General features: G+C 30.6%; 1 protein-coding gene across 4 annotated transcripts in view; it reads left to right on the top strand.

Annotated features, from left to right (window-relative positions):
* LOC118186414 (solute carrier family 35 member F3-like) overlaps positions 1–11,002 on the top strand; it is a 618,729-nt gene extending 607,727 nt beyond the window's left edge. For 3 of the 4 annotated variants that reach the window (XM_085815872.1, XM_035356499.2, XM_035356500.2), the window contains exon 7: positions 5,935–11,002. In XM_085815872.1, coding sequence (XP_085671998.1) covers positions 5,935–6,164 — 230 coding nt within the window. In that variant the 3' untranslated portion in view covers positions 6,165–11,002. The remainder of the gene's footprint in view (positions 1–5,934) is intronic. The other variant, XM_085815873.1, reaches the window with a different exon arrangement.
* The last annotated feature ends 15,568 nt before the right edge of the window (positions 11,003–26,570 follow it).

Genomic DNA, 26,570 nt, shown 5'->3' with positions numbered 1-26,570 from the left:
CAATTAATTACCAGATATAGCAACTATTCATAAGGTTAATTTGACAGTATATGATATGCAATGCATATTACTAATTACAGTATTAATTATACACTAGTGTTACGGTTCCGTTTGGCAGACTATTTACAAGCTCATGATGAATCCTTTTCATTTATTCATACTAATGGAATAGAGTAATATTCTGGATTGAATCTTAATGATTTTGTGTAATTTACAGCTTACCGGTAATGTTGGCTGACAATTTTAAAAATCTTTTAATGCAAAAATTATTAATTGTACGTATCATAAATTTTTGCAGCAGTTTTATGGTTTTAATAACACACGGTAAAAATTCATATTTCATATAATAACTCGGTCAAAATGACATACTGACATGAGGCAAATTATGTCAGCTAGTGAAAAATATATTCATTTACGTAGATTATTCCCTCTCTCTACATTAGTTGCTTATCGGTATCTTAGCCTTCAGTTCTGCAGAATATGCTTATATATGTGTATGTATATAAGCATATTCTGCAGATTCAAATACCAAAGATATACTGAGAAATCTTTAATGATGTATGCAAACTTGTTATTTCGACCAGAGTTTCTGCATGTCATTTATATCCCTTTATATTCTTCAGATATATTTACGTTATCTCTGTTCTATATGCTTCAAAAGACTGAAAAGAATTTTGAAAGTTCAATAATTTTTCAATGACATGTTTCCTGCTTTGTTTATTTCGTATCTCACATATAAAAATCATTGCTTCTAGAAATAAAATGTATATCATCAGTTACTGGATTCAGATTTCCATATTTTGCATTAATATTTACTTGCGCATATATTTTATCAATCTGTTGTGTACTTTTTAAAGTGCTTTCCGTATTTGGGAAGTATTGCACTGCAGTGCTACTAACTAACGAAAATATTTTGAAATACTTTCCAGTAAAGTGCATAATACCAATCAAATATTTTCCATGCGAATGACTGAAGTTTTCGTAATCATCAGTTATCATAAACATTTCACATTTTGTAATAAACGCAAACAAATGTCTAGTGAAAAATTTAAAAAGAAGAATCTAGTATTTACCAGATCTTCTAGTTCTATAAATCTTATAGAATCTATAAAAATAGTTAATAATTTCAGTTGGTTATATTATGAATTAAATACATTTTTACTTAAATCCATTAGATTAAAAAAACGTAATATTCTTAAGAAATGCATTTTATTAAGAAATGCATTTCTTAAGAAATGCATTTTTAAGCAGCTAAGCTTAATCATTAACAAGCAGATAGATTCTGAATGATAAATATCTTAGGCAACAGATTTGAATGATAAGCAAGATTTAAATGATTATTATTTGAATGAAAGTTATCCTGGACTTAAATTTATTTCTTAAATAAATATTCGATTTATGCTACACAATTTCTTTCAGCATTTTCCTGGCATTATTTGAAATATAAATAAAAAATGCCAATTGAAATGGCACATTAATTTAGAAGTCAGAATTGTCTTTTCAGAACATTATATTAGTTTCACGAATTATGGTTTTGTAAACATAGTAATTAACTCCATTATTGTTGCATTGGGGCACTCGATATAATACATTTGGTTGCAATACTCTAAATTTTACTAGCTCTGGTTTATTTTTTTTTTATTATACAGATATTTATTACGATGCTTTTATTTACTTATTTACTTTTCAAAAAATCAATATAAATGCAAATAAAGGTGTTTTGATGAGTGCATGTAAATTTTTGCGACTGAGTATGTATGTCTGCCTATTAAAAGTAAGCAATGAAAAAGTATTGAAATATACCGTTAAAGATGCATTTTGGGATTTATTGTTCAATGCTGTTTTTGTTCGAAGTTTAGGTTATTTCGCCGTCAGTGAAATGCAATTTGATTAGGCAAGGTTTTATTGAGTATGAATAAAATAATCGGTAATATAAAATGTTTTATATTTTTAATGAATTACCTCAGCTTCTTCACTTCTTTGATCTCAGAGAGCATTGGCTATACAAACACATTTTAAAATTCATTTTTAACAAGATGCAATATTGTATTCGGATAGTGTTAGCTTAATGTTATTTACCCGAGAACGAAATTCAGCAAAACTCTGAGAAAGTTTGCTCAAAATGCGAGTGTTGTAAATGGAAACTCAGCAATCTCAAACCGATTGCTATAAATGCTTCAGAATAATGGTTGTTGTGCAGTCTATAGCACACATTGATCCCCCAGAGATGCCCGAGTTTCGCAACTATAAGTGATGACTATTATTCACAGTAGACAGGGAAATAATTTTCGTAGGGATTTCCTGCAAAGAGACTAGAACTGCGCAGCAATATTAATGGGTAGTTCGATGGCATAGTAGGAAGTTCTACTCTCTACTCTTTCTGAGTTTGAAACAAGATAGCTATTTAATTACTTTTGATTAATCACTATATCGTATTTACATAGCAGTTGCCATAGAAAAAGCAGCATATAACGCTGTTTATAAACTTTCATGTAATTTCAATAAAGGAAGTCGATTTACAACCGAGGAATAAGTAGTGTAAAATAAGGGAAAATTTTATGTGTTAAACCGAGTTTTAGCAGTGCCGTTTATCAAATACTATTGGATTGCGAAAAAAGTCCATAAAAGCAGTACTTCTTTACACAGTTTGGGCTTTATATATTTGTGTAAATGAATGAAAGTAAATAATTCTGTACTAAAAATAAGTATAATATTATTTTATTCGAAGCAAAATTTGAACTGACATATGTTTTTGGTAATTTGGATTTGAGGCTAAAAGTTGTTGAAATTACGACGTTTTGATGCATTTAAATAATTTCTTTGAACTGAGTATCGGATAAAAGAACACTAAAATAAATACTTTGAAGTGAGTATCGGTAAAAGAACACTAAAATAATTACTTTGAAATGAGTATCGGATAAAAGAACACTAAATAGTTTTTTCATCCGTTTAAACGTTTGAATATTCCTGTTTCGTTTACGTAACTTTCTGGCAATACTCAAAGGTTTATATTAAAATACAAATATTTTAATTTCAGAATAGTATAATAGATATAAAAGTAATTATATCTTTGATTATATATATATATATATATATATAGTATTATATATCTAATATTATAAATGCTGTTAGATATATATAATTTATATATATATATATATCTAATAGCATTTATAATATGCAATGTTTCCACAAATGTTCTTAGATGGTCTGTATTTTTCTTTAACGGCTGGTTATAGATGTATATAGTATCCTCCACTTTTTAAAGTCAGTGGTTAATAAAATGAGCGACTTATGTTCAAATTTCCAGGTACTAAACTCTATTCCACACGAAAACATTGTTCGTAAATAATTTAAACTTTTTTAAAAACATAAATAATTACGTAGGTTAATCTTTTTAAAGTGTTACGTTTTTCCTTTTCTGACACCAGTTGTTGCGTTATTTTCTTCGTTCACGTTCGTACGGGGTTTGTGGATTTGGTGTGAATAACTACGACACTTGATGAAGTATCGAAACACACTTTATTTAGCCAATATTAATCAGGACAGCTCTAATAACACTTTTTACAGTCGTCGAAGATCTACTATAAGCACGTTGGAACAATCAGTGACACAGCCTTCACACTGTGAGGCGATAACGGTGGAGATAGCTTCACTGCAAAGCACCCGAGTACAGCCCCCAACTCTGCTTGGTTGTTCTCGGGACTCCGCGTACTCTCGAGACTCTCCACACGATGCACTTTACGACACACAGAGCTCAGCTCCTGACTCCGCGCTACACTAACAGACTCCTTCGGTGCACTCGACGACCCACTCGGCACTCGCTGGCCGGCTGCCAACGCGATTGCCTCCGCAGGGATTGACTTGCTGGACGAGACACACTCACCCGATGAGAGACGCACACTAACTGACTGCGGACCAGCAGGGTTTAGTTTTTGGCTTGTGTTCGAGAACATTCTGGGCTAAACCGGTAAGAATTCGTTCCAGAAGGTTCTCCATCCGTCCATGGCACGTTGCCAATTTTGTCGCCAAATGTGGCAACCTTGCCTTCCCTTGCCATTTTATGGCAACCCTAACATTGTTTTGCGGAAAAACCATTTTAGCGCGCCTGTACATTTCGTAACAGTATCTTCTTAGCTTGTACTTATGTTCAGCAAAATCGTATGCTCATTATAAAATTTAAAAACGTGTGATGCAAATTGACGGCGATATTTTCCTTTAAAGAATCGGTTAAAAATAAGTTAAAAATATTTGAAGTTGACTTTTTCCTTTGAATGCCGTTCATGATTATAAGGTGTCCACAAAGCCTGTGAACAACTTATTATGAGTACCGTATAAGATATAGTGCTGTAAAAGTTTCTAGTGATAGTAAACATATATCAAAGTTCTTTCCCAAAAATTTGCTTTGGTCTAATATACATACAATGCGAAGGTATGGGGATCCAAAAATGCTCATGTCGCAAAGGAGATGGAGTGGTATAGTCTGAAAATAAATGTTTGGTGAGGAATGCTGTATGACCATTTTCCTTCGGTGAATACACAATAACAACCACAGTATATCTAAATTCGCTAATCACATTTGCGCACAGTTGGCTGAGCGTCAATCACAGGTCGTTTTGCCACACGTCGAGGTTACGAAACATGTGTCACTCGTCGCGAGAAAAACAACTTCCTATATTTTTTGTGATCTACTGTTGCATAACGTTGTTTATAATTTTGTTACAAATGATAAGGCGAAAGAATTTGTATACAAGTAATTTATAAGTTTTCAAAGGCTAAAAATACATTATTAATATTCTGACATAGTTTTATTGTTTTTAGTCATAATTTAATCTCACAAGAATTTATTATCTAGAAATATTTTTAATCTTATTTATATAATGGTATCAGTTACTATATGCCAATAATGAAGCTTGCTATTTTTTTAAAATTACGTGAATAAGATCTTCTTTTTCCAAAACGTTGATTTTAACCGTTATGTTTTCATTTTCATAATAATTTGCATAAAAATGCTCATTTCTTAATCTTTAACATGAGAACCGATCTTTTAAACTCACATTTTATAATTAGTTACGTAAAATCCCAGAAATATCGCTCTGCAATATATGTACGACTCTTGAATATGATCTGCAACTTTAAAATGAAATATATTGAGTTTGTATCGTACAGGGATCGGGCATGATTTTCTGTGTATTTTTAAATGTCTACATAAATTTTCTAAATATAAGGACAGAGAAAACGTTTTAAAAGTTCAATATTGTAATGTTTCCATATATATATTCAAATTTTAAAACGCCAAAATATGAACAGTTTTGTCATTTAAAACGTTTTTGTAATTTGAAATACGTATGTGTCTGTGAAAAACGGCTGCGAAAAATAAAGACCGGTTAAAGACGAATGTGGGCACAATGAGTTTATAATCGTATATAGAAACTGAGTTTGAATGCGTATATACCAAATGCAAAATACTTATTACTAATCTGTATGCTTACTTCGTTGCAGAAAACTGGAAAAGTATAATGACTATTACAGAAATCTAAAAGCTTTAAAACCGCATTTGATTAAACTTAATTGGATGTATATAATTTGAAAACTAAGTTGAATTTATAGAAATATACTTTATAAAGAACATAGTATTTTGTAATGATACAACATTTTAGTATGTGCTATATGGTAATATATGTTATATAACAATAGTAGTTTATAGTATGTTATATTTAGTTTTATATGCAGTTATGTAGCAGAACCCACATATTATATGTACACAGTACTGTATTGTAATTTGTAGCTACAGTTCTAGAAGAACTTTAACATTAGAGGCTAACATTAGAGATGTTCGTTAAATTTCAATTATACGAAATAATTAAAGCTAGAAATGCTTAATTCTTTCATATTCTATTGCTTTTTCTAACTTCCAACCTTTTTTTCTTTCAGCTGTTGATGTATACTTGTATTCTGTTGTGTTTCGAGGGATGAAATTAGCCGGAATCATTCTTACTATGATAGGATTCTGTCTCGTTTTACTCCCAGAAAACTGGCCGGACTATCTCACCATGATGCTGAGATGGCGAAGAAACAAATACCCTCAGGGGAACAATTGTAATCCAGACGTTAGAACGAGTTACACTTCTAGACTTAGAACTCAAAGTGGAAGAGTCAAGTAGTGAGCTCATTAGCACAAGGAAATCAAAGGTTGTGTGTACAAATAATTTTCTTTCAGAAGGAGTCTAAAGCGTCTTCATTTTCTTCTCATAACATTTATGTTTCATTTGTTTAGTATAACGAACATGCTTTCTACGGATCAATGCACTTGCGTTCAAAGCGGTTTGAAATATTTTCGTCGTCGTTTAACACTGAGTGAACAATGGTGATGCGTGCAAAAAACATGTGAGCTTAATATTGCTCAAACCCTGGCGTTGTATTATGTGTAACACGAATTAAATTATCTTAGCTTCGAAACTATTACTGCTTGAATTCTCTGAAACTAATGAATTTGTATATAGAAATACATAAAAATGTGAAAACAATATAATATGCAAGACCTTAATTTTGAGACTAAGGCATTATTTTCAATATTTTGTTTGGACTATAAGAACATCTTTTAAAGTGATCCTAAGGCAAATAATCAACATTGAGATATCAGACAACGTGCTAAGATAAAGGGCGTACCATTTGCAATAAAATGTGATTTGCACTAGCTGGTTCTTTGAACAGGAAGTAATTAGGAACAAAATATACGGCTAATTGTTATTAAGGTATAGAATGCGAAGTTACGGCTTGGCGACAGGAAACAGGAAAGAGTATTTAAACAGGGTTTTGAGCTAAACAATAATGGAACAGCAATTCACGAGAGCTCTTAAAAATGAAGTAGATTTAAGAAAGTTGACTTAACGAAATAATTATGATAATTTTTCAGATTATGTATATTTGTACCCTAGCAGTCATTATCTATGACTTTAATAAAACAATCATTGTCATAGACAGGGTGTATACTTACATGTACATTATAATTTTATGAAGATATATCAATATTTTTGTTAAAATTTAAAAAATATATTTTAAGATATTCTTCTTTCGCGTTTCATGGAATAAATTTAAACCTTCATCAAACTTATATGGAAGATTCTAACGTGAATTTCATAAACTATTTCAGAATTTTCGTAAATAAATATTTAAATAAACTTATCTAAATATTTGAATTAAAAATTTCGAAAGTACAATGTATGTAGTTTGAATATTTGTTGAGAAAAATGTTTCACTATCAGATTTGTTTTTACTGTAACAGGATCTGGCATTAGGGTCTTTATTCTCTCAGCTATTTGCAGTGGTGCTGCTGTTAAGTAGACTGCATGTATTTAAATATAAGAAAATGTACTGATGAAGAAAGTTTTAAATTTACACATTTAAGAATAATTTTGGTTTAGATGTTGTACCACATCTTTCGATATGCAAACTCTATGTGTATAAAAGTCAGTTTTTCTTTTATTTATATATACATGAATTCCTGTATGTGTACTGATGAAATGTTTGATAGCTGCACAAAAGTGTTTTGTATGTTAGTGTACTGTTTTGTACCAAAAATGAATTATTTTATTTTGCATAGTAATATTACAGTTTATTTATTCTTATCTTTAAATTTTGCATCGCTTTTGACAATGAAATTCTTATAAAAACAATTAAATTATATTTCTATGTTTTGAAATTTACCAGCGAAGTTACGTAAGACAGTTTGTTAAGGTGAAAATTTTAAAAATCTATGCTAAAAGAATTTAGATACCATATATAACTCTCCTAATATTAAATTTTGTTTTCTTGCATTTCTCTTGTTTGTGGAATTCTATGTCGAATAATTTTAAAACATTATTTTTTAACTTTCTCATGTACCAGTATTTCATGATTAGTTAACACATTCAAGATTTAGTTAACGCGTGAAAACTTAAAACGAATCAATTTAGATTCTAATCGAATTAATCTATTTAGATTCGTTCAATGTCATTTCGAAAATTTATTATTTCACCCTAATTACTAACAGTATTTTTCTAAATGCCTGTTGCGAATTTAATTTACTTCTATGTTAGATAAATTATATACATATTAAGTACAGATAAGAATATAATATTATTTAAACATTTAATAATTTAAGGATGTGTTTAAGATTATAGTTTTGCAGATACAAAGAAATAATGAGCTGAAATAGACTCGCAAATTGTAGAAAAGAAAATAATTGAATTACTTAATCGATTTTAAAGATATTTCTAATAAAGCAGTATATTAGTTCTCAAATTCGCTAAAATGAGCTTTTCCCTTCAGTTTAACAGTAGCATTCAATTTTTAAATGTAAGTTTTTAAATTAAGAACTGAAAAAAATAAAGAAGTGTAATGCTTTATTATTACGTATTTATGTATGGTGCAAGATATAATATTAAGTGTTTCGAAAGTAAATCGATATTAGTTGTAATATTTGTTAGATTGTTAATATGTGTGTTGATAGTGATAAATAATCACATTATATTACATAGAGAAATGTATGTGTGTAGAAAATATTTTACAATGAAAACGGGAAGAAAGAACAAGATATATATTCTTTCGTAAACAATGCTGTAATATAAAACTTCTATATGTTTTTTATATTTTTTCATAATAATTTAGTTACTGTGTAAATAATGAAGCATATTTCTAATGCTTTTTTAATTCCATGATTTTTTAAAAAGAGCTTCGAAACAAAACAAAAATAGAATTTATTTCTAGGTGAAAATGTTTTACATACTACTGTCGATTTTCTACAATGAAATCAGCTTTCGTTTCATGCATATCATCATTGTTAACGCGCTAAAGTTTATTTTCAATTTCAGAAGAATGTTTAGTCATGATGTCAATCCATTTAAAAATTTACTTTTTGCATGCTTACATTAAACATACTTACTTTAAACTAAAGGTAATACAAGAAGTAAATCACGGAATTGTGGAAAACATGCATAGAATGCTACTGATTGAGCTGATTAAAAATAATGTATGTCATTTAATTTAAATTAGGTTAATATATTTATTTATGCATTTGAAGCAATATATATGAATTTACAAAAAAAAATAAAAATAAATAAAAAAGAGAAAGAAAAGAAATTTTACATAAAGTTATTTTTCTCGGAATATTACTAGAGAGAGATACGAGTATTACTATGGAGTGACTATATTACTATAGATTGCATAAGACACCGGAAAATCCAAAATAATTTGAATAAATTAATTCTGAAATTAAAATCGCACACATAATTATATTTCAGAATGCAAGAATAGTGTTTCGATAGAAGGATTTAAATACTTTAAAATACATTCTGTTGCATATTTTCAGGCTAATCATAGATTTCCTTATGGTATTATATTTGTCTTGATAGAGGAAACGAAATAAAATGTCAAAATGGAACATCTATGGCTTTAGAGATGAATCTTAAACTAGAATACTTGATCGCAGTGGTCCACAGCATAGCTATGGTCGAGTGGTTGCTCACTACAAGCACCTTTTATGAGCATATATTAGTTGTTGGCTTTAGCACCGTATTCAGTAAAAAAAACTTAATCTATAACCTTTTGTCAGAGTTTCATGATCAGGGCAATTTAAGTAGGTTTGGATTTAAACTTAAAGAAAAGACACACATCAAAAGAAAATAGGATATTCCGAAGCAGGCGCCGAACAGCAAAGAAGAGTAACCTCAAAGATCTGTAGAACGCAGACGACATAATGACCGCATCTACTTATGAAGTACATCTTCAAGACGGTATTTTGCAGCGCCATGGAAAATAGAAATGAATGTAAAGTACTAACATAAAAAGACATTTGCAAAATTTGGAGCTAAATATAAAAGAGACACTATTAATTTTGACTTGGGTACTGCTCTAAACGTATATATCTTAAACACGCATTCTGTAAACACCTAACGATGTGTGATTGGATAGTCTCAAAACTCAATGCGGTTCATCCCTTTGGTTACTGAAATTAGAATCATGGAGAGATTTAAAATAGGCTGCACTTAACTATAATAACCACTGGTTGTCAAGGGGAATAATATTGTGTTATTGCATATGCAACAGCTCAACTTTATGTGACAGGCTAGATTTAAATTCGCAGCGTAGTTAAAAGATCGTTTAAAAATATGTAGTCTATTCTGTGTAGAAGCTTAATTAGCGCCATGTGAGGATTAAGCTATTTCCTTATGACAGGAAATCATGTTTATATACAATAGTACTTCAGAGGAGTATTTAATAAAATAATTTTAATGATAAATCATTTCTGATATAATCACCATACTTTAACTTTATTATACTGCACTTAGGCAATCACAGAAATAAGATTTATTCATTAAAATAAACAATATATTTTAATAAAATTCTTATTATAAAACTTGCTGAATTTGTTAGTCTGATTTCAAATGTCTGCCAAAATTTACTATCTGGATAATAATTTAAAGACTATCCCTAATTAGATGCTTTCCAAGGCCCTAAAGCTTTAAAATGCTTTTAAAGTTATCTAACATTTTTGGGGAAATATTTTTGGGGAATAGAAGTCATTCTTAAATTGGAAAACTGGTAAGATCTTTTTGTATTTTATTTTTAATTATTTTATTTTGTATGGGTTGACATCACTATTCTGCTGCGAATGACATCGTTACTACGCTTGCTTAAAATTATTCCGTTACTTTCTTTAAATAATAGCATTTTATAAAAATATATCACACATGATTATTACGTTATTTATTTTTTCAAATGAAATGCAAAAATGTGCCAAGAGTGTTTAATGATTGATTTACTAATGTGATTTGTAAATGAGCTTATATTGCATAAAGGAGAGATGTGCTTCAGATGAAAGTTTATATTATGTGATGATCAAAATTAAAAAAGAACAGGTACTGACACGTTTTACCGAAGGAAGTCCATTGCTGAGATATATTTATGTCATTACTGTTGCACTCTTCTGTAACTAAAAATAAAAGCATTCCAAAATGTTCAAGTTGTTTATTCATTAAAAAAACGCTGACTATCTATTACAGTGAAACGTAGCTTTTAGATTTTTTAAAGCATGAAATTCCGAAACATCAAGGATGAGAAATGTCTTTTGAATCGAAGTACTGAACACAGCTAAAATACTTCTTTATGATATTTAATTATGACTAATGACTAATATCAGTTTTAGAATACATTTATATTTTTGGATTGGTATATTTTGGTTCATGACAACGATTGTGCATTTGATGTAAAATTTGAAATATGGTATTAAAGTCGATTGCTTTTGATTATCTCGTACACCTTCAATATAATGAATTCTTTGCTGGAAATCATTTTCAAAATATTTCATTGAATTCTATGAACAACGACATATTTAAGAATGATTCCTACTGTCTCTAAACAAATCAAATCATATCGTCGTTTCGGTATTTTATGAGAGCTATTTTAGAAAGGTTCAAAGAGATCTAAGTTAAAAATAAAGTGTCAATTTGCCATAGGTCAGTGCCATAGGTCAATTTGTCAATAATTTTAGTAGTATCTTTAAACTATATTTCATATTTTTAATTTTTCTTTTATTGTAACCAGTATTATTCATAAAATATAATTCTTTAATATTAGGAAATTCGCAAAAATAAAAAGTGTAGGAATGAAACTCCTATAATCCAGAAGACGAGGGAAAAGCATCTAATATGTATATCTATGTAAATATTGTGTACACAGCGGAAATAAATGGGACAGTTCTATATCTCCCGTTCTAGTGGGCCGATTGACGATATTAAACGTGCGTTTTTCATGTCTCAAAAGCCAACTTAGGATATGTATTATACTATTTATATATAGAATTGTTCTAATACAGGTATTTCGACACAAAATCGGACTTTTTCTGAAATGACATGCCAATTTTATTCTATATATCGATTCTACGACTCAAATTATGCCAAACTGCCAAGCTTTGTAAAAATCGCACGAGTAGCTTTTAAAGAATTAGCTCTCAAATTTTAGCTCCACAATGTTAATTGAATTTATATGCATTTTTTAATAACTCCTGTTTTATTAAACTTATTTTATTCTTCCTTTCGTCTTTCGAAATTAAGGTTCATTCCAAATAAAACAGGCTTATTTTTTATGATTTATGTTTAAAATTTGTATTTTAAATAAATTTATAAATTTTCGAAAAATATTTCAAATTATAACCTATAAAAGTTTTGCCATCATCTTAAAGTAGATGTCTTTCTAAGCATTCATTCTTATTCTTTTTTATTCAAACTTTCCTTAGATATGAATTCGTGAATTTACATTCTGGCGTGTTTTGAAATGTGGTGTATTTATTGTAAGCGATAATAACGAAAATGCGGTTTACGCAACTTTGTTAAAATTATTTGCAAGTATGAACGATGACTTTTTTTTCCTCGCTCGTTGAAAATAAAGAAAAAGGAAAGGAAAATAGGTTGCTATAAATTAGGAAGTTAGACAAGTGAATTATTCTTGGCGCAAACTGAAGATAATGCACTAAGATAAATTTTAAAATTTCTCCGAAAATTTCTTACTAAAAATTAAAAAGTTTAATATGTAGGCATAATTTGAATCGTACACTCGAATTATGGAAAAAAAAAATTATGTTATTTCAGAAAAAGTCAGATTTTGTGTCAAAATACCTATGTTAGAAGAAAGCTAATAAGCTAAAGCTAAACTTAGACTATAACTCTAATACATAGTCTAAGTTGAACTTTCGAGACATGAAAACGCAATTTGAATTTCGTCAATCGGCCAGTAGAACGGGAGATACAGAATTGTCCGATTTTTGTTGTTGTTGTTGTTGTTGTTGTGCTGTATCCCTCCATGAAAGTAATATATATATATATATATATATATATATGCATACAAGTATATATATATATATACTTATATATATATATATATATATATATATGCATACAAGTATATATATATATACAAGTATATATATATATATATATATATATATATACACAACTTAATACTACAAATACAGTGCGACATGATATAGTTTACCTTGATTTGCATATTATAGTTTAGAATTTTTTGAAAATCTACGATTAAGGAAGAGATTTCAACTTTCCTACACTTAAATTAACCAACTGGAATTCCAATATTTCTAAAAGAATAGTCTTCAATTCAATTTACGCACAACTGCTTAGAATAAAAAGAATCTGCAATGCAACAAAATACCTCCAAGAAGAAGTATTTTACTTTGTAACAATTTTGAAGAACGACCTAATTCCGACAAAAGTAATTAAAAATGCGTTAAAAAAGCTGGAATTAGCTTTATCTTTTAGATTTTTTGAGTTAGATAATAAAATTTTATGCTTAAAGCCCTATGGGACGGTGTGAAGTGGATGGCTGATTCAGAAGATCCAATGCATAAATGTAAAATTAGTTCCTCTCACTGCTTCATTTTTTACTCTTAAAATTTGGCACAGTACTTTTAATTGTATTCTTAAATAGATTTTAAGCATTTTCTGGCCATTTCTTTCCTGTTATTTACTTATGGGCCATTTCTTTCCTGTTATTTACTTATGGGCCATTTCGTTTATGGAAGCTTGATCGCCCTCTAGCTTGAAGAATTTCGATTTAACAACAATTTACTATTTTTCCTTATTTCTTCTTACTTTTGTGGCCATGTTACATACTGTTGAATTAGACATTTTTTCTTTTACCCGTGCCCATATTTCTTCAAACTCGTAGAGCAAGACGCCATCTTGAACAGTTTTTGCATTCTACAACACATTGCCTCCCCTCTTAACCTTTTGAGGCCGCGGCTTTGGTAGCAGTAAAAGGTACCAAAGGACGGGGAATCTTGAACCGACCGCTTTACCCCCTTTAAGAAATCACCTCCTATTTGCAACAAAGATTCGTGTGTGTAGTTTAATGGATTCTCAGAGGGGTGCATCTATGTCACAAAAGGAAGACCTTTGAAAGAGATAAGTGGTTAAAACCCCAGGGACGTCAAATTTGACATTTCACCCTACTTTTCAGCCTGGAAAATGGGGGCCACTAAAGTGGACAACCCCGTCTTTTCAAAGAGAGGACTCTATGGCCACTATAATGGCCATCCCGTCTTCAAAAGGTTAAACTGAGTCAGGTTTATGACAACGGTCAATCACTTTTCATTGGCTCTTTACTCATGACGTTTATTCCCCTTTTTACATCGTACTGCCTAGTTGATTAGCAGCTTACTTGCTCGAGGCTTTCAGCCCCTATTTGAGTTTGCATCGTTACTGTAATGAAGACATCGACGATCCAGGTCTGGTTTTTAGCAAATCGCTATTTATTTTATTTTGTACATTGGCATTACCAGTCCATTATCTATAGTTATTATTACACCTTAATGTGTTTCTCCAAGCGGACGCGTCGGGAAATTGGAACAGAGAATTGAGACTAAAGTTTATGACGAAGTTTTTTTCAATTAATTTATAAAAAGTGTTTTGTATTCAGTTTCAATTGTCTGTTTCAGCGAAACGCGGAGTTAGCTGGATTCGAAAATCATTAAACGAAATTTCCCCTGAAGAGCCTTAATGAGATTTGAATTGGGCTAATCTACCATTTACCGCTTCTTTGTTTTTGTATTTTTGCTTAAAGCATTTGTCGCACTTTAATTCTAATGTTTAAAATATGCCTTACTTTTATCAGCATATTGCTTACAATTAGTACTGAGTTTTATTTGTAAATATTGAAGTGCTTATATTGTTTATTTAATCTTTTTTACACATTTCATTGCACTTTATTTTACTTATGTTAATATTTTCACGGAACCACAGTATCTAAACAACTTTTTAGGGTACGAACTAGGAATTTTCTTTTAACTTTTTTCTAAATTTTGCAGCTCAATGCGCAAAGTTTTTGACCACATAGGTCTTTATCGTTTGTTCTCTTTTCTTTAACTATATATATATATATATATATATATATATATATATAAACACACACTGGTAGAATATTCTTCATTGCCATATATTCAAAAAACTAATAAGAAGACTGTTCGCTTTAATAAAACTATTGAGGGTTTAGAAGTAGATTTTAGAAAAAGAGAATTTCCTTTACCATTGCCAAAAAATCTCGGAAACGAACGGCTGCCAAGAATTATTTGTGCGAATTTCTGAATACTAATTATCCTTGGAATAAGCCGTATCGTTTAGCCCAGTGGTCGGCAAACTTATTAGCCAAAGAGCCAAATATGAACATTACAACAATTAAAAAAAAATTGGAAGCCAAATCTGCTTGTTTAGTAAACTTTTATTACACTAAATAAAACTAAATTTAATACTTAATAAATATTTATTAATGCGAACAATGTGCTTGCATCGCCTTGGAAAGTTGAGTAAGTCAGGTTTGTATGTTGTTTTTAATTTTAGGCATGATTCCAAGTTATCATCAATAAGACGACTTCTCAGTTTACTCTTGATAATTAATGTTCATGCTTGAAAAAGATTGTTCGCATATATATGTAGAACCTAAAGGGGAAAGAACAGCAAACGCGAGCTTTTTCAGCTGATCGTAAGAGTCAGGAATACTATTCCAAGCGTTGAAAATGATCATGTCTTCCTTCTCCAGGTCATTCAAAGCAGACCACTTGTGTTGTAAACTAAGATCACATTTTTCTTCTCCAATATTTCCAGTTCAACACAAAGACGTTCGAATTTAGAGCGCCTATCTCCTTGCTTTTTAAATCCAGCAATTGTATTTCAAAGCTACTAATGTCAATTTCAAAAGGAGAAAATTTCAACTCGATTATCGTAACATTAAGAGGATTTTTGACAAATACTAAAGTTGCTCTGCTGTTTTTAAATTCTTGAAACCTGCTGAGAAATGCTTCCCTCATATTTAAAATTATTGTTTTAAAATGGTGTTTATCAATAGAGGAATTATTTTTTTGGCGATGCTTCAGCAGGCTCCGAAAAAGAAAAAAAAATGTTTCCCTTTCAAAATTCTGTGCAAAAATAGATAATTTAGTTTCGAATGTTATTACTTCTTCTAACATCGAAAAAGTTAAGTTTCCTTTCCCTTGTAGTTTACGATTAAGCTGATTTAGATGAGACGTAATGTCTACCATGAAATAAAAGTTTTGGATCCACTGATCGTCTGTTAGTTCTGGATAGCGAACGCCCTTCTCAAGGAGAAATGCTTTAATTTCCGGAAAAAATGGACGCGAAACGTTTAACAACGTTCCCTCTTGATAACCAACGTACCTTGTTATGAAGCAGAAGATCAGCGTACTCACTCTCCATTTCAAATAAAAATTTGAAATGGAGAGATTATTAAGACGATGATTAAGAGCTTTAGCTAAAATAGAGTTAATAATGGTAATCACTAATTCCCTAACTTTACAAATTTCTTCCGGAAATGTTTGTGCACAAAGCGCTTCTTGGTGAATGATACAATGGTAAACAAGCATCTCGTGATTAATTTTTTCTTTCAAAATAGCAACAACCCCTTTTCTTACGCCGTTCATACTTTTGGCCCCATCCATTGAAATCGACACAGTTTTATCGAGGGGAATATGATGCTTATCCATAACACTCAATTACAGCATTGGCGATATATTTTCCACGCGTTTGACCTTTGAGTGGCAATAATCCTTAAAAGTTCTTCTTTAAGGTCTGAATGAGACATAAATCTTACAAAAAGTGAAACTTGCGCTGTATTATTTATGTCACAAGACTCGTCAACTGCTATTGATAAAGCCGAAACCAATTTCAGATCTTCGATATCCTGGGTGGTTATATTCGAACACATTTTAATTGTTCTATCTTTAATGGTTTTTGCACACAATGGTAACTGTTTAATTCTTTTCAGAATATCTGATTTTTTCTTAAAATCTCGAAATAGCTCTTCGGATGCATTTATAAAACAATTTTTTATGTATTCGTCGTCTATGTACGGTTTTCCTCTCTTAGCAATCTCTTGGCTGCAAACAAAACTTGCCATATTAATATTGCTGGAAGATTGCATCCAGTTATTAAATACAGAAGTTGACGACTCTTCTGAAGTTCCTCAACTGCTTTCTTCCTTTGCATCACCTGTAGGATATTTAGTGCTAAATGACGCGTGCTGTCTTGTAAAGTGTCTCTCTAAATTTGACTTCTTGTTATGCGCGAATTTCTCCCTACAAATAAGACGTGTCGGAAGTCCATTCAAGTTTTGAATAAACGCAAAATTCTCGGTCCACTCAACTTTAAATTCGCGGTTTTCATCTTCCGTTTTTCTTTGCTTTTTTTTGGTAGCAATGTTAATTTGGGTGCCTATAAAAATATTCCAAATATATTTTTTCTAAAGCCACCAGTACAAAATTATTATCATTATTAAATTGATGAAAATAAAAATTTAAAAAATCTTTTTAAATAATGCGATTTTATTAATATATGTAACTGCACTAAAAAGAAAAAAATAATTTTTTTCCATCATCAGAATAACAAAACTTTTAATATGATCGAAAATGGAAGAAAACTTCCAACATTTGGACAAATAGAAGCTATCGAAAAATCGATTACAAATTTTGTACCGGAACCACAAACATACATAGCAGATGTTTATAGCATACATAGCATATGTACATAGCATAAATATACATAAAATCGTATAAAAATACCTGTAAGATGTGCAACTAGATTAAAAAATACAACAACTTTTTAATAAGACAGGACAACGGTAGACACGGTAGATAAGACAAAACTGTTCATACTGCAACTGCTGCTCTGTGATGCCAATTTGTACCTTCACTACTTTATAAAACCTATGCACGCGCATGCCGGTAGCTTGTACATGGTTTATGTTTACGTTTACGAAAACTAATAAAATTAAACTCGATGTTCGTTACGTATTTTTACAACAATATAAGATTTTAATTACCTATCTATCTTTTTACTCAAACAAAAAATGATACATGTTCTCGATATATAGAAGATTAATTTATCAAAATAAGATGTAATTTTTTTCTTACCAAGTTTTTTTTAAATGAAAATATTATTGCGCCTTCCGTGGATATTTGGACCAGAGCCGCACTTAAGGAGCCAAAGAGCCACATGCGGCTCCGGAGCCGCACTTTGCCGACCACTGGTTTAGCCAATAAATTATCAATTTCATCATTTTTGGAAGATTTGTGTTTAGGTGAAAGCTCTGATATCACATTTTGTAAATGTGTTCTTGATCGAATTTCTCAAATTATTTCTCATGTACGAAATGCAAAAAACGTCAGTGCAGAATATATTCATCGTTAATATTTTGCTCTTTAAAATTTACGCAGCTAAACCTTTCTTTATACGGTTACAGGAGTTTAAGGTCGATACTTGTAGGAAGGCAAAACAGAATAATTTCTAGTAAATTACAGTGTAACATACCCGACTAGTGAAGACGGTTTCGGATTTCCGCTCTGTTTCAAAATATCTCCAGAATACGTAATTATTGGAGGTCAGTTTGGAAAATCAGAATATAAATACTGCAATCAGGTGACAAATATTTTTATATTGTAGAAGTTTTTGGTGTAAGCAAACATTCACTTCACTTTCGGGATAGTGAACTTTCCATAAAACAAATAGTTTGTGAAAGAAATTGAGCTTTTATTTCTACTGCGTTTTAACTGTAGAGCGCATTTCATTTATTCGTAGAGATTTCAAAAAAAAAAAAAAATATTTTGAGAAATATTGAGGAATAAGAAAAAAAAAAACTTGGTGGAAAGTTAACTCCTTGCAAGAAAATAATTTAAAAAAAAATAAATTTACTTATATAACATTCGTTAAAATACACCATTTTGAAACAATCATAACACCTGAAATATTAAGCAATATTTCGAATGTAAAACTGGAAATGAGAAGCATTAGATTTTTTAAGTTTCCTTATATCAACCTATTTACGATTCTTTGAAGTCTAAATATCTAATATCTGAAGTGCAGAGTCATTAAAAAGTTCTGCGTGTTTAAATTGTTATTCTTGCAGTCAGTCGTCATTTCCCGAATGAGCGGTGTGCATGACTACACAAACACTGAACTCGTCGAAATAATGCAGCTTCTCAAAGGAGACACTCGATAATCGTTCTCTACATCTCTTTTGAGTTTTAGTCAAAACTCCATAGACAAAATATATATCGGTAACTTACTGCTCAGCAGAGTCCTATTTCAGTTTGATGAGCCATTTCTGGATCTGCTTGTTTTATCTCTTTTATTTACCTTTATATTTTTGAATCACCTTATAGACGTATCGCACAGATGTCAAAGTGGTTAGTGATTCTGACTGCCGTATTGAAGGGCGCGGATTTGAATTCAAAAGAAGGAATATATGGAAATTTCGGCACCGGAAGGCATATAAGCATTCTGTACCGCTCCACGCGTATAGGGAAAATCCGTGCTTGTGATTGGACATATTTTCCGATGATATCATTTTCTCTTAGCGAATGGCGTTTAGGCGGCGTTCTTCCGGTTTTTTTTTTTTTTTTTTTTTCCCTTACCCTGTTGAATGACGCGCATAAGTGACACGGAAGCGGGGAAATTATCGTTTGTTTTCTTTGAAACGAAAACATTTAGCTACAGCGTTCTGCCCGTGGCCTCCTGTTTTATAGAATAATAAAATTATAAAATCTTTCAAATATGCTGTTAATATATCAGAAGCAATCTTAAGCGCTCAGATTTTATAAATAGCTGATTTCATGAATTTAATGCAAAAACCAAAACACGACAATCTCGGTTCAACTGCAAAGGCAATTGTGTGCTAGTAAGTATATTATTATTGCAGTTTTGTTGCATTCTGTTCCTTTCACATTGCAGAAAATATTTCCTTTGCAAATATTATGTTATTCCAGGTTAATGTTCATGTCTTTCACATTTCTAATATTCTGTTGCCTTAAATGAAAGAAACAAGTGCATTCATTATTGTCGCTGAATTTAATACACATGTATAAGAAAAGAAACTTCCTTCTCTGACAAAAACTATTTTTATACAAAGGTATAAAAGATGTTACACATTAAAAAATGAGCAATATCGAGAAAATAATATTCAATTTAAAATATGTATCTCCATTTCCCTGTTGCAAATCTACTACATTAGTCTAACTTCTAAAATAAATTTTACTTTTTCAAATTGATTATAAATATTGTGAATTTGCTGTGAACTGTGTTAGCTCCCAGTATCGTTTTTGCTATTTCCGAAAACTGATTAGTCTCATGCTTTCGGAGATTCCATCTGCTGATAACATGAAATAGTGATATAGTGCAGATATAGCGAACATGAAATAATGAATTAATAATCCCAACACCTTAAATATGAAGGATTTTAAATTAAGAATACCTTCATTAAAAATCTATGCAATTAATACACATTTACGGAGCTAGCATATGAAGAAATAATAATTTTTCTCTGTAGGAAAAAAATTGCTACGGAAGAAAAAAGGAAGTATTGTAATCGCGAAAAGCTTCAGGCAGCATATTTCAACGAAAATATCCACTTTGACCGCTTTCGAACGGAATTTAACGATGTTTTTGCGTGATATCTGTACGTAAGGACAGAATAAAAGACTCTTTTCCTCCAAAAAACTAAAAAACTGCTTTGAAATAGACTCTGAAGGGAATATTTCGTGGCTTCTGTACGAACGTACGTATGTACGTATCTCGCATAACTCACAAACGAGTAGCCTCAGGACGTTGAAATTTTGTATATAGGAATACTACAACATTTATATGTGCATCTCGTATTTTGGTTTCAATCGGCCGCGCCAAACGTATATAAATATATTTATAAATATATCCACTCTGTTACCCGGCTCAGTGATCTCAGTTTCTTTACTCGTATATGTTTGTAAATTGTACATTGTTTTCTTTAAAAAATGATTGAATTATGTTGTTTTTATCTTCCGGTTAAGGGTTTTTATGATTTAGTAAATCTGTATGCAATATGTTTAGAATTATCAACAATTTTAAAGTTGTTTAAGTGCCGCTAAGCCTATTTTGATGGCGGCCATTGCTTGTTTACATTTGAAACAGCTGAGTAGTGAATTTGTTGCCAATCTAGAGAAACGTGGCTTCGCAACAACAAAGATAAACGCTTTCATTTATTATTCCGATTTAAATCATGCTTAATCCTTTCTGGAATTTTTTTGAGGAAATAAGTGTTTAAGATTTACTTTTAATAATATAATTTTTAATAATAAGTAATTTTAAGTACAGATATTTTGAGTTTTTATGTATTTTTGCCTTGTCGCGAAGTGAGAACTGAATTAATTGAAAGAGAAATACTCAATCGTGTGTTAAAAACTGTTTCTTTTTTGTTTTGTTTGCTTAATTTCTTTTATACATCGTTCTAGCTTTATTATAGTACTTGAATAGAACATGTGGCAACGATTAGATAATTCTTTAAATGATACAAATTTTGTGCATTCTGATTTATAATATGAACGAAATATAATACTGTTAAGTGAACCTAGCGCCAGAGTGTCGCTATGGTAAACAAATAGTGTGAATTTTAAAGAATGCACTTATTCTATTGTGGTTTATGCACTGTCGGCGAAGTAGATATAATTAAATCCAACAAGTTTAAACAAAATGCAAAAAAATGCGTATAATTTAATATTCCGTACAAGGAAGTCATGTGGTGTACACATCAGATTTTTTATATTAAGTTCACCACACTACAGTTTTGTAAGAAGAGTAATCTCATAGCAGCAAAAATGTAACGCACGTAATAATCTTTTCGGTACTGCGATTAATATGTAAACAAACAGTATGAAGGTGTACCCTCGAGCCCAAGCAAAGTCAAGGCGTTCCTAAGAGTAGAAGAAATGATGTCATCGGAAGCCAAATCCAATCACGACGAGGGATTTTTCCCCATGTGCGTGGCGCTGTACAGAATGCTTATATGCCACCGGAACCGACTTATTAGGTGCCTACATAATAAAACAACCAGCGCTTCCGGCCTTTGTAGCGGCCAACTCATATAATGGTCAGTGCCCGCCATTTAAAAGAAAAAAAAATATGTAGAAAGTTGAAAACTCCGACTAAACTTCGACACTTTGCAAAGTCTAACAATCATGAAATACGGTATTTTGGATCTGCTTGAAGAACTCACACCTATGTTAAAAGAAACCAGGAATTATTGAACAAAATACTCACAGCAGATAATTAAAAAAACATTATTTTAAAATATAATACCTTTTGGCTATCTTATTGTTTTAGTTTTTTTGTATGTAATGAAATGCGGATGAATTTATAATTGATGTTTTAGTTGTTTGAAATACGGTAAGTTGCTTCAAATACAAAGAGTTCCCTTTTTGTGAAGGGGATAACTGGTTACCCCTCAAACTATCTTTTGTTTTCATTTTGTGGACTGGCCTCAGAATAATAATTATTTTGAATATTATTAATAATTATTAATAATAATTACTCAAATTATTTAGTCGCTAAAAGAGAAGAAGAAAACACATTTAGAAACTTCTAATAAAGAGTATAATATTGTAAGTGAAACTAGAAATTATACTTAAATTTTAAATCATTCATTTTCTTTGCTAGCAATATCTGTTGAATACATGTATGTGATGATAAAATTTATTGGCAGTCGGAAACTTTTGAAGAATAAAAAAAATCACTTGATGTTCCAAATATACCTTTATTACTTGTGGCACTTCACAATAGGGACAATTTGCACCTCACAAATTTGATGACGGCGCATTACATTTTAAACAAGAGCAAGAGAGCAAAGCAAGAGACGTCCTTCAGCCAGCAAGCACAAGCAGAGAAAGAGGGTGAAGTAGGATTGCAACAATATTTATAGTAAGATTTTTCGTTAATCTGATTGGCTAAAACTTATAGGCAATGCAGAAGTTTCAAGATGACATAATGCAGAATACGTTTTCAGATATGACGTAGTTTAAAGAAAGTTATTACTAGAGACAAAGTACCCAAATTAAAAATGAGCAATTAAGAGGCATTTTAAACTATAATTTTGAATTACATTTTTTTATCTTACATATATATATTATTAGAAAATGTATATATACTCATTTTAGGAAACACTTGTGGATGAATATTAGTATCATCGTTAAATCTTGAAATGGAACCATTTAGGTCACGTAAGACTGTATATCCTGGCTTGTTGCATCATTTGAAACATTACGTGATTCACCGGCAAAGTTGCATAGGGTTGCTAAAGAGGGAAAGGCTTTTCTCCGCCAAACTGTGCCAGCTCAGTCATTTTTAAATCAAAACACTAAAGTGCTTTTATGTATCGTTTTCTATCTGGGAACTTCATGTTTTTTTTTCGGGGGGGGGTTCTATTAATTGGGACATAACTGTATTGAAATTAAAATAAATTAAGTAATAAGTATATCGGAAAGTTATCTGAAAATATCTTGATATCTTTTAGATTCTGCTCAAGAACTCAGCTGTCTATATTCTAATTTTCAGAAAATCAACACGTCACGTGTAGGCATACACGTACGTATATTTAAAAACTTATATGTGGGAATGTTCTTTAAATTATTCATTTTTATTGAACACATAAAATTCGTATTAATCTGCTAGATGGAAATATGTAATGAAAATCACCAAGCTAATGCTATTATACAGATTTTGTGCCATGACAGAAAACATCTTCGGGTTTAACTGGCTATTATTTATATACAATGCACTTCTCAGTGCATGATCTCTAAAACGTTTAAGCCAAACTATGTTAAAGACGTGAAAAATACAAAAGCATACTAGTAGTAGCTAAAGGTATAAAATACTTGATTCTGCCTAAAATTTATAAAACGAATAATCTGAAACACGCAACACGAGATGAAATATGCATTAAAAATAAATGAACTTGTAAAACTTCTGACGACAGAAATACTACTAAGAAAATGAGTGAAGTCAAAATTGTTGATAATGTTCCACAATTGAATTCGGTGGGGTTAAAAAGGTTTTTGTGTAGTTTGAGCTACTTCCATACAACCAAACGATAATTTCAGATGTTTACCTCTCCAAACTCATGTATTTAGAAGAAGCAATCAAAGAGAAAACTTCAGAATTGGCAAACGGCAAAGTAGTCGTGCTCCACGATGACAATGCGAGGTTTCACACATATTTAGCAACACATGGCAAATTTTTGGCTCTTGATAGGGAAGTAATGTGGCATCCCCTATATAGCCTGGCCTTGCACCATATTATTATTATTTATTTAGAAATTTACAAATCTTCTTAAGTGATAAAAATTTCAGTAGCAAATTTTGATGACCTCAAATAGCACTCGTTTTTGTTGATAAAGACCAGAAGTTCTATGAGCGCGGAATCATGAACTTACCAGAAAAATGGCAAAAATTCATTGAACAGAATGGAGGATATTTGACTGATTAAATCTCATTTTTGCGCCGAAAAATTTGGCTTTTATTTGCACTAAAAAAACGAAATTACTTCTTGCCAACCCGAGAAATTTTAAGCCATTAAGGAATTCCTTCTTGAAAATAGGTTCAGATACGTTAACATAACATCTGTTAATATTAATCACTAGTCTTTTATAAAAATTAAAAACCCAGTTACCAACACTTTATGATAATAATTTGAACTGTGTTTGATTTTCAGCAGCTATTCTCAGTAAAATGGTAATTACTAAAATTTAGATATAAAAGTCGTCACATTAAAAGTATATTGAAAAATCTGCGGTTAAACGTCAGCTTATAAACGATGGAGAAAACTATATGCGAATCCCAGTTTATAAATCCAATCCTTTTACTCTCTTTAAAGAAATGAATGTTTTGAAAGAGAAAGTAATGCCTGTAGCGATCCCGGTTTCATATCGCCTCTAACTGGTGCTGTCTCAGTGTGCCATTTGTTAGCAAGTTTAAAACTTTCATTGCTGAGTATTCTTAAAGGTGATAAATAACCTTAAAAATTGAATTAAGTTTGGCAGCGAAGAAGCTAGATATCGTTCCGTCTAAGAAAAAATGCACTTCTACCTTGGCTGCCAAAATTTGGAACTGTTTCTGGTATATGCGCAGATTCATCATGTAGACACCCCACACCAAATGTTTCTTAAATTATGATTATGAAAAATAAAAGGGAAAAATATTGCAAACATCATGCCATAACAATGAATCAAATTTTGATTAAAACTACTTAATTATAATAAAATACCTTCTGGCTATGTAGTGCATCCAATTATATGTTGTGTCATAATTTTTTATGACATATTATGCATTACAAAAATGGGGTTATCCAATTTTTTGTAATCTGCAATCTGTTATCGTCTAATATCAGAATAAACTAATCATTAATCATTTATTATGATACGTTAAACACCATGATTATGTAAAATACGAAATGCTACTTGAAGTACTTACTTATTACTCCTGAAACTCATGAGTTAAAGGAGACTAAGGGCCGAAAATTTAGTAAATAAGGCAACTCATATCATTCAACGATTATCTTCATTAGGCTAAACTTTTAAAATCAAATTTAGGTAATATTAATTAACTTCTTACCAGCGTGAAAATTTAAGATAATGAATGAAAAAAAATTATAAAAGGCAAGGCATTTCACTTTAGGTAGTTGTAAAAATGGTTTTGTTTGATTGAAAGTTAGGGTACTGTTCTATTATCGGTGTCGGATTCAGAAATGTATGAAATGTGTACTCACGTGTATGTATGCATGTGCATACTATATGTTTATATGTATACACATACACTCATTCGCGCTTACGTATATACATGCATACCTGAACATATACATCTATGCATAAATAAACACATTTCTGAATCGGGTCCTGATAACAGAACAGTACTAAAATTAATAATTCAAAGCAAATGAAGGTCTTATGAACGCATACATTTTCGTATTATCTCTAACAATACCAATATTTGCATAAATTTAGACACGACGTTCTTAAAACATTCTCCACATTTCATCTATTAATACTGTGTTGTACATCAAGCCTTTTCAACTGTTATGAAAATACTTAACTGAACTGGGTAGCCATTTCAAAATTATATTTGATTTATAAACAAAAATTTTAATTTGTAAAGTGAAAACGACAGCATTTATTTTTAAGTTATATTAAAAATAGACAAAGGGAAAATAAAACAATCCTCATAATTTTAGATAAATACACTAGAGAAATGAATAATCTCATAAACTATAAAATATAAAAATTATTATAATTATTTATAGTTTATTAATCTCATAAACTCTGCGTTGGAATATAGCTAATATGTATTTTTACAAATGCAACAAAATGCAAAAAACACTCGATTACTATACCCATTTTCCTTTTAGCTAATTTATTATAAAATGAAAACCTAGATCTTTATAATTTTCATACACAGATCTTTGGTAATATAATATAGAAACTTTTTGAAGATTAGACATTTTGTTAACATATAAATATACGAGTATTATTTTTCCGACTATGACTAATTAATCCTTTATTTAACTTATTACTTGAACGGAACCGATTTTTAAAATTATTTTTCATACCAATAAAGTAACATTATTCAAAAATGCAAGTTTTCGCAGATTTCTGAATTCTTTTACATTTCCTGATAGGAAAGTCACAGAAATCAAAATAATACTTAATTCTATTTT

The sequence above is a fragment of the Stegodyphus dumicola genome, chromosome 4 (assembly GCF_044657685.1).
Source record: "Stegodyphus dumicola isolate Sdum_Otavi_A_Nest chromosome 4, ASM4465768v1".
In the NCBI taxonomy this organism is placed as follows: domain Eukaryota; kingdom Metazoa; phylum Arthropoda; class Arachnida; order Araneae; family Eresidae; genus Stegodyphus; species Stegodyphus dumicola.
This window is presented reverse-complemented; position numbering and strand designations above follow the sequence as displayed.